A 17,258-nucleotide genomic window follows, 5' to 3' on the forward strand; every position below is an offset into this window, starting at 1 on the left:
AATAGCAACGCTGTCTTCCATGAGATAAATTGCAATTCCGCCTTATGTATAGGCTCAAATGGCGGTTTCATTAGCTGTGCAAGAACCGTATTAAGTTGCCAAGGAACCACTGGTCTTCAAACTGGAGGGAACATTCTGAAAAGCCCTCTGAGAAATTCTTTATTAACTCTTTGAGACCAAAGAGATGGTCGGTCAGGCGCTCTGGTGTACCTTGAAATAGCGGCCAGGTGTACTTTCATAGACATATGAGAGAGTCCAGATTTGGCCAACGTCAGCAGATATGGAAGAATCTGATCCGAAGAGGCTCGCAACGGATGTAGATCGTTAGATGCACACCAATGACAAAACCTTTTCCATTTAGCCGAATATGTTTTGTTTGTGGAGATTGCTCGAGATCGTGACAGAATCATTACGAAACGGTAGCTCTGCGATTCGAATGTCAGTCCTTCCGCTAAATGATCTCTGATCTTCCACCATGACAGGGCCTTTCGGATCTGAGGGGTGATAACTATTCGATCTTCGAAGGATCCCTGCGACTGAATCCATTGCTTGTCTAGCAGTTCTTGTATAGGTCTCATATGGAGTCTGCAATTTGGAAGTAGGGGGATACAAGAGGACATCATCCCTAATAATGATTTGTAGATTCTTACTGAAACGGCCATTTTTATTTGCAACTGTGTTGTCAGCTGTATGATCTTTTGAATATGTTCCTCTGAAGGGTAAGCCTTGGCCTCTTCCGTGCAAATTAGAGCTCCCAGAAATTGAAGGGACTGCGATGGTCTGAGATGTGATTTTTCTAGGTTGACTCTGAGACCCAGGCGATTGAAAAGGTTCATGCAAACTTGAAGAGAGTGTTGGACTTCCCTGAATGAACCACCTTTTATGAGCCAATCGTCTAGATAAGGGAAAATCTGGTGACCTTGAAGTCTTAAATGCGCCGCTACTGGCGCCATGCACTTTGTAAAGATTCTCGGCGCCGACTTTAGGCCGAAAGGCAATACTTTGAATTGATAATGGCGCCCCGCCACCATGAAGCGCAGAAACTTTGTGATTTATATGGATTGGGACGTGAAAATAAGCATCTAAGAGGTCCAGGGATGCCAAATAATCTCTTCTGCCAATCAGAAGGAGTATTTCCTGTAGGGATAGCATTCGAAATGATTTCTTTTGGATGAATTTGTTGAGACCTCTCAGGTCCATTACCTGCCTCCATTTTGATGTGTCTTTTTTCTTTATGAAAAAGAAATGCGAGTAAAAGCCTTTCCCTCGTTGACGCTGCGGGACTTCTTCTATCGCCTCCTTTTGTAGTAGCGTTAAAACCTCTGCCTTGAGGGCCGATAGATGTTCTTGTCTCCTGTGCAGAGGAGGCTGATTTGGAGGCTTTTCTACAAACTCCAGGGTATGGCCATGTTGAATCACATCCAAAACCCATCTGTCTGTTGTTATCGACAGCCAAGTTGGTGACCGCTCAGCCCTCCACAGGGCTTGGTCGCCCCACTCACTGCTGCCGCTCCTGCCTGCCTCTGCCGCCTCCTGCCTGCAGATTCCTTCGCTCGCTGCCCGCTGCTCCTGGGAATTTCCCGCTGCTCCTGGGAATTTCCCGCTGCCCGCTGCTTCTTGGAATTTCCCGCCGCTGCCTCCCTACGGCCCCGCCCCCCTGTGATTTCATTCGCCGCCCCGCTCCCGCCACCCAGCTGCTCCTCCCTCCCGGCGCCTTACTTAGGACGCCCCCAGAGCGACCGCGCAGCGGACGCGCGCAGCGGGAGCGCCGATTGAGCGCCGAAGGTGCGCCAAAGGTAAGCCCGTCTGCGCCCGTCCGCGCCTGAATCGCGCCCAGCGCCAGACCCCCTGGTCCTCGCCCTCGCCAGCACACTCTGCACATCTACGAGACCAAAACCCTCCACGCACTCAACGCCGGCCGAAACACCGCCTGCTACCGAGCCACCCCGAGACGCACCCACGGACCCTTCACCTGCCTGACCTGCCGCTTCACCGGCCTCCGACCCAACACCGCACCTGCTAAACCGAGCCCCAGCAACAAACACCTGATGTGCATCCTGCTCAACACCCACTCCGTTCACAGGCATGCCGTAGAACTCTGGAACCTCCTCGACTCGACAGCACCAGACATCGCCTTCCTGACGGAAACCTGGATGAACGCCTCCTCAGCGCCCGACGTCGCCATCGCCGCCCCAGAAGGCTACAAAATCACCAGGAAGGACCGCGTCAACCAGACAGGAGGAGGCATCGCCATCATCCACAAGAACACCATCCGCATCACGACCAACTCCGATGACGCCTTCACCTCCGCCGAACACCTCCACTTCCAGATACACACCGACCCCAAGACCACGCTCAGAGGCACCCTCGTCTACAGACCACCGGGACCACGCACACAGTTCAGCAAAGACATCACAGACTTCGTCAGCCCGCACGCCATCAATTCCACCGACTACATCCTCCTGGGGGACCTCAACTTCCACCTGGAGGACAACAAGGACCGCAACACCACTGCTCTGCTGGACAACCTGGCCAACCTCGGACTCAAGCAACTGGTAACCACCCCCACCCACTACGCCGGCCACACGCTTGACCCAGTCTTCTCATCCAGCAAATACGTCACCTTCAGCCACTCCACCAATCTCCAGTGGACGGACCACAGCTGCGTCCACTTCAGCTTCAGTAAAACAAAGACCCACCACCACCCTCAACAAGCCCCCCGCAGGAGCTGGAACAAGATCACCGGTGACCAGCTCACCACCTTCCTCAGCCAGAACCACCCCACCAGCTCAACGGACCCAAACAACGCCGCCAACAACCTCACACAGTGGATCACCAACTGCGCAGACGCCCTCGCACCACTGAAGAAGAACCCCCCCAGCAGACGCGGCAGCAAGAAAGCCTCCTGGTTCACCGACGAGCTCATCACCTCCAAGAAGAACTGCCGCTCCCTAGAGAACACCTGGTGCACCAACCAGACCACAGACAACATGACGGTCCTCAAACACGCCACCCGCAAACACCACCAACTGATCTGCGCCACAAAGAAGACAGCCTTCAAGGAACGACTGGACAACAACACCCACAACAGCAAGGAACTCTTCAGCATCGTCAAAGAGCTCTCCAACCCCGACGCCGGAAACAATGACATCACTCCCTCGCAAGACCTCTGCGACTCACTCGCAGCCTTCTTCCACGACAAGATCGCCAACATTCACAACAGCTTCGGCCCACCAACCACGAACCCCACCACTGAACCGATGCCCCCCACCGCCACCCTCCGCACCTGGACCCCAGTCAGCACCGAAGACACAACACGCACAATGAACACCATCCACTCCGGATCCCCTACGGACCCCTGCCCACACCACATCTCCAACACGGCCGACCACATCATCGCACCCCACCTCCGCGACATCATCAACGCCTCCTTCAACACCGCCACCTTCCCGGAGTGCTGGAAACACGCCGAGGTCAGTGCCCTGCTGAAGAAACCAACTGCAGACCCCTCCGACCTCAAGAACTACCGCCCCATCTCGCTCCTCCAGTTTCCTGCCAAAGTCATCGAGAAGACCGTCAACAGACAGCTAGCCGCCTTCCTCGAGACCAACGGATCCCTCCACCACTCGCAATCCGGCTTCCGAGCCAACCACAGCACGGAGACCGCCCTCATCGCAGCCACAGACGACAGATCCCTAATGGACAACGGGGAAACTGCGGCCCTCATCCTCCTGGACCTCTCCGCAGCGTTCGACACTGTCTGCCACGGCACCCTGGTACAGCGCCTGAACAACACCGGCATCCAGGAGAAGGCCCTGGAGTGGATCACCTCATTCCTCGCCGGAAGAACCCAGAGAGTCCGCCTCCTCCCGTTCCGGTCAGCGGCCACCGAAGTCATCTGCGGCGTTCCACAAGGGTCATCGCTCAGCCCCACCCTCTTCAACGTCTACATGAGCCCCCTCGCAACCATCGCATGTCAACACAACCTCAAGATCATCACCTACGCTGACGACACCCAGCTGATCCTCTCCCTCACCAGCGACCCGGACGCCGCCAGAGCCAGCCTACATGAAGGGATGAAAGACGTCGCCGAATGGATGAAGAACAGCCGCCTGAAACTGAACTCAGACAAGACGGAGGTCCTCATCCTGGGATCATCACCCTCCGCCTGGGACGACTCCTGGTGGCCCCCCGCCCTGGGAGCCACCCCCAAGCCAACGGACCACGCACACGCAACCTAGGCTTCATCCTGGACTCCTCCCCCTCGATGACCAGACAAGTCAACGCCGTCTCGTCTTCATGCTTCAACACCCTGCGCATGCTTCAAAAGATCTTCCGGTGGATCCCCCACCGAGACCAGGAAGACGGTCACCCAGGCCCTCGTCACCAGTCGGCTGGACTACGGGAACGCCCTCTACGCCGGCACCGCCGCCAAACTCCAGAAGAAACTCCAACGGATCCAGAACGCCTCAGCACGACTCATCCTGGACATCCCCCGACACAGCCACATCTCCGGACACCTGAGAGACCTGCACTGGCTCCCCGTCAACAAAAGAATCACGTTCCGACTCCTCACCCACGCACACAAGGCCCTCCACGACCTGGGCCCCAAGTTCCTCAACAGCCGCCTGACCTTCCACAAGCCCACCCGCCAGCTCCGCTCCGCCAGCCTCGCTCTCGCCACCGTCCCCCGCATTCACAGAGCCACCGCCGGAAGATCCTTCTCCTACCTGGCAGCCAAGACATGGAACTCCCTCCCCATCCACCTCCGGACAACGCAAGACCATCTCGCCTTCAGGAAGCAACTCAAGACCTGGCTGTTCGAGCAGTAGCGTTCCCCCCCCCCCCCCCCCCCCAGCGCCTTGTGACCCTCCGGGTGAGCAGTGCGCTATACAAATGCCTATGATTGATTGATTGATTGATTGATAAAATGAAGTCAGGTAATGCATGCTGTTTCTCGGACAAGTGGCGGATGCGTTGATGAAGTCATTGTCGTCGATTGGATTGCTGCGATTTACCTCTCGCAGATGATCTTCCTCTGGACTGTTGCTGATAATTGTTTGTGGAGCGAAATTGCTGATTATTTGAGTATTGGCGATATCCCTGCTGATTGTATGGCTGATATCTATTTGATTGAAAAGAAGATCTTTGTGTGAATTGTCCTCTGGATCCTCTCCTCCGAAAGGATTGGAACCTGCCCTGTTGAAGAGATCCTAGCGCCCGCGCTGTATCCGTGTCAGCTTTAATACTTTGGAGGGCATCATCTACATGCTTTCCGAACAGGTTTTCTCCGTCAAATGGCATGTCCACTATTTTAGCCTGTACTTCTGGTCTAAAAGAAGTGGCCTTCAGTCATCCTGGTCTTCGCAGGGCCACTGCACCTGCCATTTGTCTGAATGCTACTGCGGACAAATCTATAGCGATGTCTATGGATTCCGAGGCCGCCCTAGCCCCATCCTTTAGAATAGCAGCCGCTTCTTCTGTTTTATCCTCTGGCAGATGAGCTAGCAAAGGTGCTATATCACACCACATCTGCCTATTGAATCTGCTGATGAGGGCTAACGAATTTGAAGCTTTTATGGAAGACGCTGCCATCACCGCAAAACGCTTCCCTGCACCATCCATTCGTCTTCCGTCTTTGTCCGGGGGGGAACTGCTGATGTAGCAGCCGGATTTTTTGAGTTCCTTTGGGCGGCCTGCATCACCACCGATTCCGGTCGCGGATGACCAATCAAACAGGCCGCAGAAGATTCTGGGGCTCTATATTTCTTCTCTATTCGAGGAACTGAAGCAGCCACTGAAGCCGGGTTCCTCATTATTTTCAATCCTTCCTCCCAAATGTGTGTGATTATTGGTATGGACCGAATGGATTTGCGTGAATCCTCCTTGAAGTCATAGAGGAAACATTTGGCTTCCTGAACTGGAAGAGGAAGCTCAAAACGTTTTGACGCTTTCTCCATGATATCATGGAAGCCTCCTATATCTTGTGGTGGAGACTGCGCCGTTGTCGGAGATGGAGACGGAGTAGTTGGGAGAATATATTGGTCCCATTCATCGTCAACCTGCGTATATTGAAGAAGCTCTCCTTCGGGTTGATCGCGTCACTTTCTTCCAAATCGTCTCTAATTGTCACAATTGGTGGAGGTCGAATTCTTTGAGAAGTAGTCTTGGGGGAAGAATGAGGTGGTTGCACTTGTGCCGGCTTATCTGTAGTTTGTGGCGCTTGAGAGTTAGCGTCAGGGAAGCGCCGATAGTAGTCAGTTATCATCAGCCGCAAGTCAGTTACTAAGGAAGTTGGCATTGAGATAGTATCCTCTCTACTATTAGGCTGAGGTTCTTCCTCTTCCTCGTAGTCGTATGATTGGTGAAATGACTCATATCTCCTTGAATCCCGTGCAGGACGATCTTGGAAAGAGAAGACTTCCTGAACCTCATGATATTCTTCCTCGTCCGTTTCTTGACTCTTAATCCGAAGTAGAGACGGACTATACGCCACTCCTGAAGACTCTTCATCTTCTGACTGCAATTCCAGCAGATTAGATGGGGGAAGCGGAAAAATCTTTGTCCAGGCAGTAAAATCTGTCGACTTAGCCTTCTTCGTCGACGAGCCCGTCGACGATGGAATAGATTTTAAAGATATTGTCTTTACTTTGGGAAACTTAAAAGCTGCCGTCGACGGAGCTCCCATCGACGGAGATCTCGTCGGCGTGGAAAGCTGGATTATCGTCGACATAGTAGTCGTCGACGACGAAGTCCTCGCCGACGAAGACGATGGGGCCGTCGACTAGGACGAACCCGCCCTCCCCGTCGACGGGATCGTCGACGAGCCTTTCTTCGACGACGAAGTCTTAGTCGTCGCAGTAGACGCCGCTGTCGTCGTCGAGATGGAAGTCGTCGATGGAGTCGTCGACGGTTTCATAGTAATCACAGCCGGCGACGCCCCAATTTTCGTCGACAGAGCTGAGGAGACTTCTCTAGACTGTTGATTTTTTAAGAGGAGTATGAGGCAATGAAGACGAAGGAGCCCTTTTGTCTTTTGCTTTTTAAGCTCTGTATTCTCTTCAGAAGTAGAAGATTTCCTCTTTTTTGATGTTTTAGATTCCTCTTCAGAGTCAGATTCTGAAGTGACCTTCTTTTGAAGCCACAGCAGAAGACGTGCCTCCCTGTCACGCAGGGTTTTCAATAGTCTTTAGGCACATGCTTTGGGTGCAGACAATATAAGCAGTCCTTGTGGGGATCTTCAGAAAACAATCTAGATTTTCCACAGGATCTGCAGGACCTGAAGAGCCTCTTTTTAGAGCTTTCAGTCATAGTAAGCAAGAAATATGAAGCACAGTACCTCAATCCAGTAAAGGGAATGAACTTCCAGATGAACAAGAGGTCAAAAGTTCACACAGGAACAAAACTGAGCAGAGCTCAGGGAGACTCCTCCTCACACGAAGGCGGTTGGAAATCTGAGGCAGGAAGGCTCTGCTGGGGAGTGTGATGTCAGGGCTAGCAGCCGATTGGCTGAGTCTTGGACCACATAATGATGAGGTTTGGTTACCAAATAAGAGGATTCCCTATGGGATTTTGCTATGCAGTTTTTCTTATACTGCTGTGGTCATTCTGTTACCGTGAGACTACCACCATGACGACGGGGAAGATACAAGCATGTGAATCTATGAAAGATTCAATACTGGAGAAGGCACATACTGGCAATGGTCATCCTCCAATGATTACTCACAAGTTGGCAAGAACTACCACGATATTGGAGGAATCAGCATTTTACCAAAGGTGGGCAATGGAATCCCACAAGTTCCCAAGAATTCCCATTATTATGCAAAGGCCTGCACCATGCTCCCGGAAGTAGGGAAATGTTGATGGGAGCACTGCAGGTGGCTTGCGGAGTGGTAGCAGGTGAATGGAGGTTGGGAATAAAGGGACCTGCTGGGGAAGAGGCAAGCAGATTTCCTTTGGGTGGCTGGTGGAGGGGTTGGTGGGAAGGCTCGCACTCTATCAGGAAGAGGGAAGGGTTGAACTGAAGTGCCTTGAGAAGCCTGGGGAGAGGGCCAGTGGGAAAGTCCAAGGGGACAGGAAAAGAGGCAAGCAGGACTGACGGAAACAGCACAGGCAGACGGTGAAGGATCTGGTGGCCTGGACCGACCTCCACTCCAGGGGATTAGGGCAGGTAGGTTTTTGCACACTTGGTCTGTTAGGTGCTGAGTTAATTGAAACGAACGGCCTGTGAGGCAATGAGTCCCCATACTTCTCTGCTGGACTGTGACTGAGGGAGTTAGCATCTTTCACCTCAGTAAGTCTGTAAGGCAGTCGGTTCCTGCACTCTTCTGTGATTCTTAGTACATACATCCCCTGCAAATTGGCACACGCTTGAGCAGACTAGACTGGGTTTTTCATAAATTCTTGGCCACCACTTGCCACAACAGACCCAGCGCATGGGTTGGATCTTCCTTACCAATGAAGCTTGGCCCAGGCCGCCATCAACCTTGCGTTGTCCAAAGAACAGTTGCATAGGAAAAGAGACAGCCACCCTTCATGACTTAAAGTGGCCAAAGCCAGTACACCACAGCACTAGGTTCCAGTTCTCACCGAGACATTGTGCAACAGATGTCACCATGCTGGAGTACTAACAACTCCAACCAACAGGAGAAGCATTCCCACGCTTTGGATACTCAGCATATGTAGAGTCCTAAATGGATCAGGCTACTTGATCTGGGTTTTTCTGGGCCTTCAAACTCAACAATGCTACTGGGCCTGTATGGGAGGTGACACTGTACCGAAGTAGATCGACACTGCCTTCCAGCATAAGACGTTTAGGTTTATTTTTAACTTAATCACATCAGGCATTGTCCTGTGCCTCTGTTCCATGTAAACAAGCCAATCCAAGCTTACAAAGAACCACAGTACTAATGAACAGTGGGGTTATTCCCATGCTACAAGCCAGAGGAAGTGAGGAAAGACTGTGGAGCTGATGGTGGATGTATTTTCATCCCCTACACTAATGCACCCATTGAATTCTCATATGCACGGTGCCAGCAGACACAACTACTTGCAATGCATGTGTAAGGATACTTATGCCCAGCAACATACAATTAAGCATGTTTCATGACATTCCACTTAAGGCTTCACCCTCAAACACCACCATGTGGTGCCATTGAGGCTAATCTTAAAAAACAGAGAAGGTTCCACAATCACAATTGCTTTTGTTCCAGGTAGCTATGCATCAGTAGTGAGACTGCCACTTGTCCCTATAAAAACATTTAACATACTGTATTTCTCAAATGCGTGATATAACCAGTAGTCCGTTTAACAGCTGATTAGCTTTAGGGCTGCTGCTGGTAAACTTTCATTCCTGAGCACATTCACTTGCTTGTAAATGCACTGTAAGCTTCAGAAAGACATGTGCAAGACATTTCAATTTCAACAGCATTTGATTGGATGAGAAAAACAATACCTTTTGCATGGATGGGGTCGGTGGAGGTAGCGGCGGCTGTTCAGTGCCCATAGGTAGGTCAAAACGAGGACTGCAATTTGAAAAAGAAATTGCATTAAGAAAAGAACGTGAACATCATCCAGTTTAACTCTGATTAGCCAACGCTCATTTGTTAATCATGAACCAATTGAACGGAGTTAATAAGGGGTTGCAAAATTCTGATTTTGTGTGTATGTAACTATTGATACTTTGTATATTTAACTGCCACAATTTATAAACTAATTACAAACAATTAAAATAGGTTCTCCAATAAACAGAAAACCAATTGTCTGAAAGTCTTTAAATTGCAATGTTTTAGTCAGTGGAATGGAACGGCATTTTCTTCCCAAATGGCATGCGTTGCTAAACAAAACATTTCTGAAGACACTGATAGAGTAACAAGCTGCCCCTTTTCCATATAAATGATGATGCTCCAGTTTCAAACCAAATAAAAAAAGTCCTCCAGGTATTGTGGGATTTATTTTTACACTGCAGCCTCTCAATAAATATAAACCATATTTATATACATGGCTTTGATAATCTCCCTCTTTCAGACTGCTACTGCTTCAACACTTTAATCTCTCAACCGAGCCTTATCTTGCACTCTCTCACGGTTACTCGCTCTGTCTATCTCTGTCATTCAGTCCCTCTCATTCACTCCATTTTCTCCCACAGTCCCTCACTCCCTCTCTGTGCTCTTCATTCCCCTAATTGCTTTTTGTTTCCAACATTTGCAAACAACAGTTAAAAAATAGTTGAATTAGAAGGAGAAACCGATTGAGTAGAGACTACACGTGTGTTAAGCATTGGATAGCTCAAAGATTTGAAGATACCAAGTAAAGAAATCTGACAGCACACCATACATATTCTTTTATTCCCCTACTAGGCATTGGGATTTTTAATAATTGGGAACCTATGAAAATCCTAGGACTGGAAAATATAATGAAAACATGCAGTGGCCCCATTCACAACTGAGTACTTGCTTGCTAGAAAACAAAGCTATTAATTGTAAGCTAAGGAAGGCTGTTCTAGTGTCAACTAATGCCCACTTGGTAGGGATGGGATACTTGGTTCGATACGGTTGGCAATAAAATTGACTGTTACAACAGCCTCCACTTAGCAAGTGGGAATCCAAATGGGGACTCGCGGGATAGAAACCTAATCCATCCCAGAACTCTCTCAGACATTAGTTGCGGTCCACAAAAAAAATATGGAATGTTGTTTCCAGAACATGGAATGGGGATGTTCCCTCATTTCAATAATGGGGGGCATGAGAGGGGACACCGGGTTCCCTCAAAGAAAGAGGGCTATGGCCATTTTTAAAGAGAGACACTGAGAGGTTAATACAAAGTTAAAAGACAAAGTGCTGACAAAGTCGGTGGATTTTTATGGGCAAATGGTAAGAATTGAGGAAAGGGGAATGTATCCAATCACTGGCTAAGGCAAGGATACCAAAGGTGCCTCATCACCAGCTCTTTCTCAGAACACCTTTGAACCTGAAAGAACACTGATTGGAGTAAATATTATTGCGCATGACTGCTGAGGAAAGAATATTTAATGACCCTTGATCTCAAATGGTACTAGAACTCATCTCCAGGGTTCATCTCGTTGGTATCCTGTTCATTGTTATGAGGACACAACAGACAGAAAGGCTGGTCCTCTGAAGAAGATTCAGCTGACTGGTTGTGAAGGTAAGAGCAAAGGCAGAACACAGGAAGTACTCACTGCATGAATTTACAGCTGGACCCATCTGGACAAAATCCCACCAAGTAATTAACACAGATGACTCTTCGAGTGTGACGGTGTCTACAGATGGGACCTGTGGAAGAGAGACAATAAATTTACCTACACCACAATGTTACAAGTCCAAAAAATACAAAACTGAATTTTAAAAAGTCTTCAGCACAGGTTTCAAAAAGGCAGTTTGTTAGATATCAAACATGTAGAAATAAACATTTTTACAAATGCAAGTTACAATAGATAAAGTTTGAAGACGTGGGTTTGAATGTTAGTTTTTAAACAAAAAAAAAAGGCATTTCACAGTAGTTAAAACCAAACTGATTTCACATTACAGCTGCAACAGGTAACACTGGTTTGATGAGCATGATAATCGAGAAAAGGCCCTAATGGTAGAGACACACCTCAGAGGTATAGTGACTGTGGCTTTTTTGATGGGGAAAGTACACTTTAAACCTTACCCTACTTGGTCAGGCAGCCGAGTAGGATCCGGGAAAGAGTGATCAGAGTGATTCTAAAACGACAATCATATAATGCAAACATGCTGTTTGGGATTCTAAAGCCACATAAAAATATTAATACGGTTATGTCTCGGAGTAGGTTGTGAGAGGGAGGCTTTCGGCTTTAGGGGACCTATATATTCTTCACACAGGAACAGGCCTGGTGTAAGTTTGATCTTGGCCCTAATCAGTTTCTGCCACACACACTAGTAGCACAGGTGACTAAAGAGATTTGGACGGCTTTCCCGGCGGAATCTCCGACAATGGGGGTGGTGGCAAGGATTCTTGCTCTGGCTGGTTGCAGATGGTAGTTGCTGGTGTATATCATCTTGGTGGCAGAAACAAGTCAGGTGGACATGAGATAGTCACAGGAGAGTATATAATCTTTATCAGATATAGATTGGAGAAAAGCCTGCTTGCGGGTTAAAAGTGTTTTTCTGAATGCACACATTAAACTGTCCAAGTTCATTATCTTCCGATAACTTACCTTACACCCCTTAGATTCACCAGGATCTACCTGGATGTGGCATCAATATGTCCAAAGTATGGCATTTATGGTGCAAGCTTTTCACAAATAGTCTGGGTGTGCCCACAGGTGTAGGGATTCTCGGACAGTGTGATAAAGGACCTGCAGGTGTTCAAGGGTAGGCTGCCCACAAGGTCTGTGAAGCAGTGTTTACTAGGCATATTTTTTATTACATGCAACTGTAAAATGAGAAGAATGGCAGCTTTGGTCAATGTGTTAGCTGAACACCGAATCACAATCCACTAGGTGTTCCAGAGAGACCATGAACACGAGGCCTGGAAGAAATATTTACCTGACAGAGCAGTCGCTTATAAAATTCTCAACGAGAGATGGAAACTGAAGATCTGGCTGAATGGGTGGAGATGCTCCTGAGACTAAGATTCCCCAATTAATAGACTACCCTGACTGTAACGTACATATGGACTTCATGAGGATATAATGTACCAGAAAGTAGTAATGGATGAACATTGGCTTCATGAAGCAAATTAAAAGAGAAATGCACATGTTAAATGTACAGTATTGCTAGGTGGATGGTAACTTGATTATTTATATTATTTTAATGCAATAAAGTTTACCTATCAATTTAAAAAAAATAATCTATATCTGATTTTTGCATAATGAAGGTTGCGGTGCTTCTACTACAGTTCTAGACCAAAGTTATGAGATTGCAATTCTAGTCTAAACGTTATTGCACAGATCTCAACTGGATGCCTTTTTGATTTTGTTCCTTATGAAACACTAGATTTAATACATGCCCAGGTGCTAAAAAAAAAAGGTATATTTATCGTCTACTTCAAATAAAAATATTTCTACTATGTTGACCTTGGTTAAACACTCGTAAGGATGAACTACAATAATTTAAAATCCCCTACTAATGTAGCTTATTACATATTCCAAAGGGAACGAGGCATAACTGGACCTACAGTCCATTTTATCAGCATTACCTGCTTTACAATTCCACAAAATCATAAAAACATAATGACACATGAACTAGTGTCTTAAAGTTCTTCATTTGGCTACTGGGATTAATTTGCCCTCTGCATTTATCATATAATCTTCTACAACCAATTCCAGATGAAGTAATCTCAATCTATCACCACAAATTAGAAAGCACTGCCTACACACCGATGCTCTAAATTTCTGTATCCTTCTTGTCTCACACCTGCCAGTTCATCCCACTCCTTTAAGGGTCTTTTTACTGCTATTATTTGTGCAGTCATGAAGACAGCTATCCCATCATACTCAAGTGTAATGTTATTTTATACAATAACTTCAGTGTAATGGTACAGTGCGTAAACACAAAAATAAATGTTATAAATAAATCACTCACCGTGTTTACAGAAGCCTCTGTCATACCAGGGGCAATCTTTGATCTTCGACTCCGGGTCAATGTGTAGGAATGGACACTCTTTGTTGCTGCACTCTGCTACAACATAAACGAGAATCTGCTTAGAAAACTTCGTCCCTGGCGCCTGGATACCCTATCGGGTGAAAAGCTGCGCCATACAAATCTACATGTCATATAGTGACAATGAACAGCACCTGGCTGAACATGGAAATGATTCCACATGAAAAGCTGTAAACAGCTGTAGAAAAGAGGAGAAATATACAAAGAATGTCCAAGATTTTAAGATCAGCACCGTGTGAAAAGTATTTCAGCATTCAACTAACTCACTGTTCAATAACTTATTCCAAAATTGAAAGTTGTCATGGGTAAATAAAGTGCACAATACTCTGGCTCCTTAAAAATACACTGCATTGAATTTCTATTAGGTGGATACCTAATTTATTGCACTTTTTTCCTTTCATCTCGCTACCCCAAAGATACAACCTCCCATTTCCACACCCATTCCTAGTCCCCTTTTAGCTAACCCATCTATATGTCAAATCACTTACACGATTGGGCGACTGGATGATTAACTATATATACATTTAGGTCAGACTTCTCCAAACAGTAGCTCGTGAGCTACTGGTAGCTCTCCAGCTGTTTGTGAGTAGCTCTCCTGCATGCAGCACAACCTAATAAATTAGAAGTTTTTGCTTGGTTGAATAAATATATGTATATCAAAATAGAAAAGTGTGTGGAGGGCCGGCCTGGTGGAATCCCCACTGTGCCTGCACTCCGACAATACTGAGGGCACCTAGATACACACAATTTGGCAGTGCACTACACTCCAGAGGTTTTGGCAAGGGGTTATGAATGGTCTTTCGGAGGTGCTGGAGTGGGACATACCTATCTCGCTAAGATTGGCTCTTTTACATATTATGGAGGGTATGGGGGCAATAGTCATAAAAGCCATCAACCGTTCCTGGGTCATACTTTGGCGAAGCGGGATATAGAAAGGCCACACCCCCTCCCCTGGGGGAGGTGTGGAGAAAGGGGCTGGACTTCTGTATGAGCTTAGAGCTTCCTGTTTTTAAAGCAAGCATCCCAAAATATGGAAGAGGTGAGCGGATTATCGTGGTTTATACCTAGACCCTTTTGTCTCCTTCTCACAAGATACCGAAATACTGGGACAGTAGTGTGGCGGAGTGTTTTCTTCTTGCATGTTTCAGAATATTTTGGATGGCGTGAGGGACCTCTGGGATTCTATTATCAATATGCCACTATTTCTCAATGGTTTAAATGTTGGATTAGATGTTATAAATGTCGACATCAGTAATGTCACTCTGTATTTTGCTGTTTCTATCAGAAATTCTGGCTATACCAGGATATGCATGGCTGTTGTCGCAATAAACATTTGTTTGAAAATAATAAATAGAAAAGTGTGTTTGAGATAAAAATGTGTGTATTTTAAAGATTCATAATTTAAAACAAAAAAAACTTAAATCGTATATTGGACTGATGAATTACACAACATCTGAAACTATTTATTAATAATATGACGTTGGTGGCGGTGGCATTGCAGCTATGGCTGTTATGCATTATCCATGTAGAGGCACTTCAAATTGACAAAGCCTTTTTAACATCACTGCTGGAAACCCTGCACTGAAGTGATCACTGCTGCTAGTCTTTCATATCTTGAACACTAATTTATTCTTGTCTGATGTAGTCACTACTAACACTAATAATAATAGCTCGGGACGATTTCCATTTAACATAAGTAGAAGTTTAGAGAACCCACGATTTAGGTGATGTATAATGCATATTTATGCACTGGAAAGGAAGAGAAATTTGACTTAATTGTCTGAATCCACGATTAGTAGCATAACTTATGGTAAGAACTTCTGGAGCTCAGCGATTCAAATGGCTATAGGCAGCTCTGGTGAGTTTGCGACATAGGCAAGACTACTTAGTCTCATTATTTTGTGCAAGTATTGGTAAACAATTTAAATGGCTTATTGTTTGCCAAATAATTCTCAAATACTTCAGAGTCTGCAAAGTTTAAACAAACCATGAGGAAAAGTTAATTCTTGAAGAATTGCCTAGAGGACAAACAATATGCAGGTATTAAGAAAACACTTTCTATAAAGTAGTAACAAACAGCAAATGTACTACAGTTCATTTAACTTATATTTATATTCACTGAAGAAAAAAAAACAGTTAAGAAGTGTGCTGTGTGCATTATTAGTTGCCATTGAATTTTTTTTTTTAAATCATGTACTCAATTACCTACACCAGTGGGGGTTGGCCAGCGGGCCAAAGTACAAACTATATCTGGGGCTAATACCTGCAACATGTTGGCCGCGGGGCCTGTGAAGTCAGGGCTTCCACCAAATTTGCCGCATGCGGGAACCCCCTACCTGCGCCCACACCTAAATGTGAGGGGAAAAACCACAGCATTTGCCCGCTGTTTGCTTTATGCTGCGTTTTTTTTTTTTTTTTTTGAAACCGTTTATTGCAATCTCAAATATATACAAGTATGGGCCTACAACCTTCCGGCCGGCCGCTAAAGTGACAGAAGCACATGACATACATACCAATAAGGCACTTGGCTTTGCATAGACGATAAAGCAGGAGGTATCAACAACGTGGGCCACATAACTCTGAACCCACAATACGGTTTCGTTTTCTACAACACAACAACATAAAACCACACCCGCAAGGCAACCCACGATCAAAAATGACGACATGTGCTCCTCAAGTGGGGAACCCCAACCATCTAAAGAAAGCCAGAGGGGGGGAGGGAAACTGATCCAGGACTGGGAGAACAATGTGCCCAGGGCTGAGGGAGGGGGTCAACTATGGGGATGGAGCTGGTGACGCAGGAGGCAACAACGGCGGCTCGCAAATACCCCCGCGGTAAGCGTTCCAGGGGCCCCACATCTTCACCCATGCCCCAGGCTTACCCCGCGCCACATATACCACCTTTTCTCGGAACATGCACCAATCCATATGTTCTTTCCAAGCCGACACCGCCGGGGGCCTCTGAGATCCCCACAGCTGAGCAATGTCACGTTTAGCTATCATATATCCCAGAGTCACCCATCGCGTCTGCGGAACCGAGTAATCAGTCGGTTCCCACACATTCAGCAGGCATCTCCTCGCTTCAGGCAACAGCGCGACATGTGTAACCGCTCGCAGGACCTCATGCACACCACGCCAGAAGCGCTCCACCCTCGGACACTCCCACAGAATATGTAAAAAAATCGCCAAAGCACCACACCCACGCTTACACAATCCATCCTCGGCATAGCCCATACGCTGAAGCCTTGGCCCCGTCATATACACCCGGTGGAGTATCTTAAGCTGGACGAAGCGAAGGCGAGCTGGGATGGCCACCTCCTTCGGAGAGGCCACCGCGGAAATCCAGTCCTCGTCGTCCAACTCCAGCCCATCGGCAACCCAAGCCTCGCGGAGGCCAGTCAGTAAGCCCGAGCGGTCATTTATCAATTTCTTATAAATGAGGGAGATCGTGCTGTCCGGAACGTGGCCATCTAGCACTCTATCCTCCAGGGGGGAGGACTCCGGGATGGAGGCCACGTCTGGGAAGACGGAACCCAGTGCGTGACGGACCTGCAGGTAGCGAAAGTATTCACTGCCCTGCAGCTGAAACTCCGCCTGCAGCGTCTCGAATGTCTT

General features: G+C 47.3%; 1 protein-coding gene across 2 annotated transcripts in view; it reads right to left on the reverse strand.

Annotated features, from left to right (window-relative positions):
- CPSF4 (cleavage and polyadenylation specific factor 4) overlaps positions 1-17,258 on the reverse strand; it is a 109,831-nt gene that overhangs the window by 32,945 nt on the left and 59,628 nt on the right. The window contains exons 4-6 of one of the 2 annotated variants that reach the window (XM_085629123.1): positions 13,566-13,658; positions 11,198-11,291; positions 9,455-9,524 (exon numbers count right to left, since the gene is read on the reverse strand). In XM_085629123.1, the coding sequence (XP_085485249.1) occupies positions 9,455-9,524; positions 11,198-11,291; positions 13,566-13,658 (257 nt within the window). Of the gene's footprint in view, positions 1-9,454; positions 9,525-11,197; positions 11,292-13,565; positions 13,662-17,258 lie in introns of both variants that reach the window. The other variant, XM_085629121.1, reaches the window with a different exon arrangement.

Source organism: Triturus cristatus, chromosome 10, assembly GCF_964204655.1.
Source record: "Triturus cristatus chromosome 10, aTriCri1.1, whole genome shotgun sequence".
In the NCBI taxonomy this organism is placed as follows: Eukaryota; Metazoa; Chordata; class Amphibia; order Caudata; family Salamandridae; genus Triturus; species Triturus cristatus.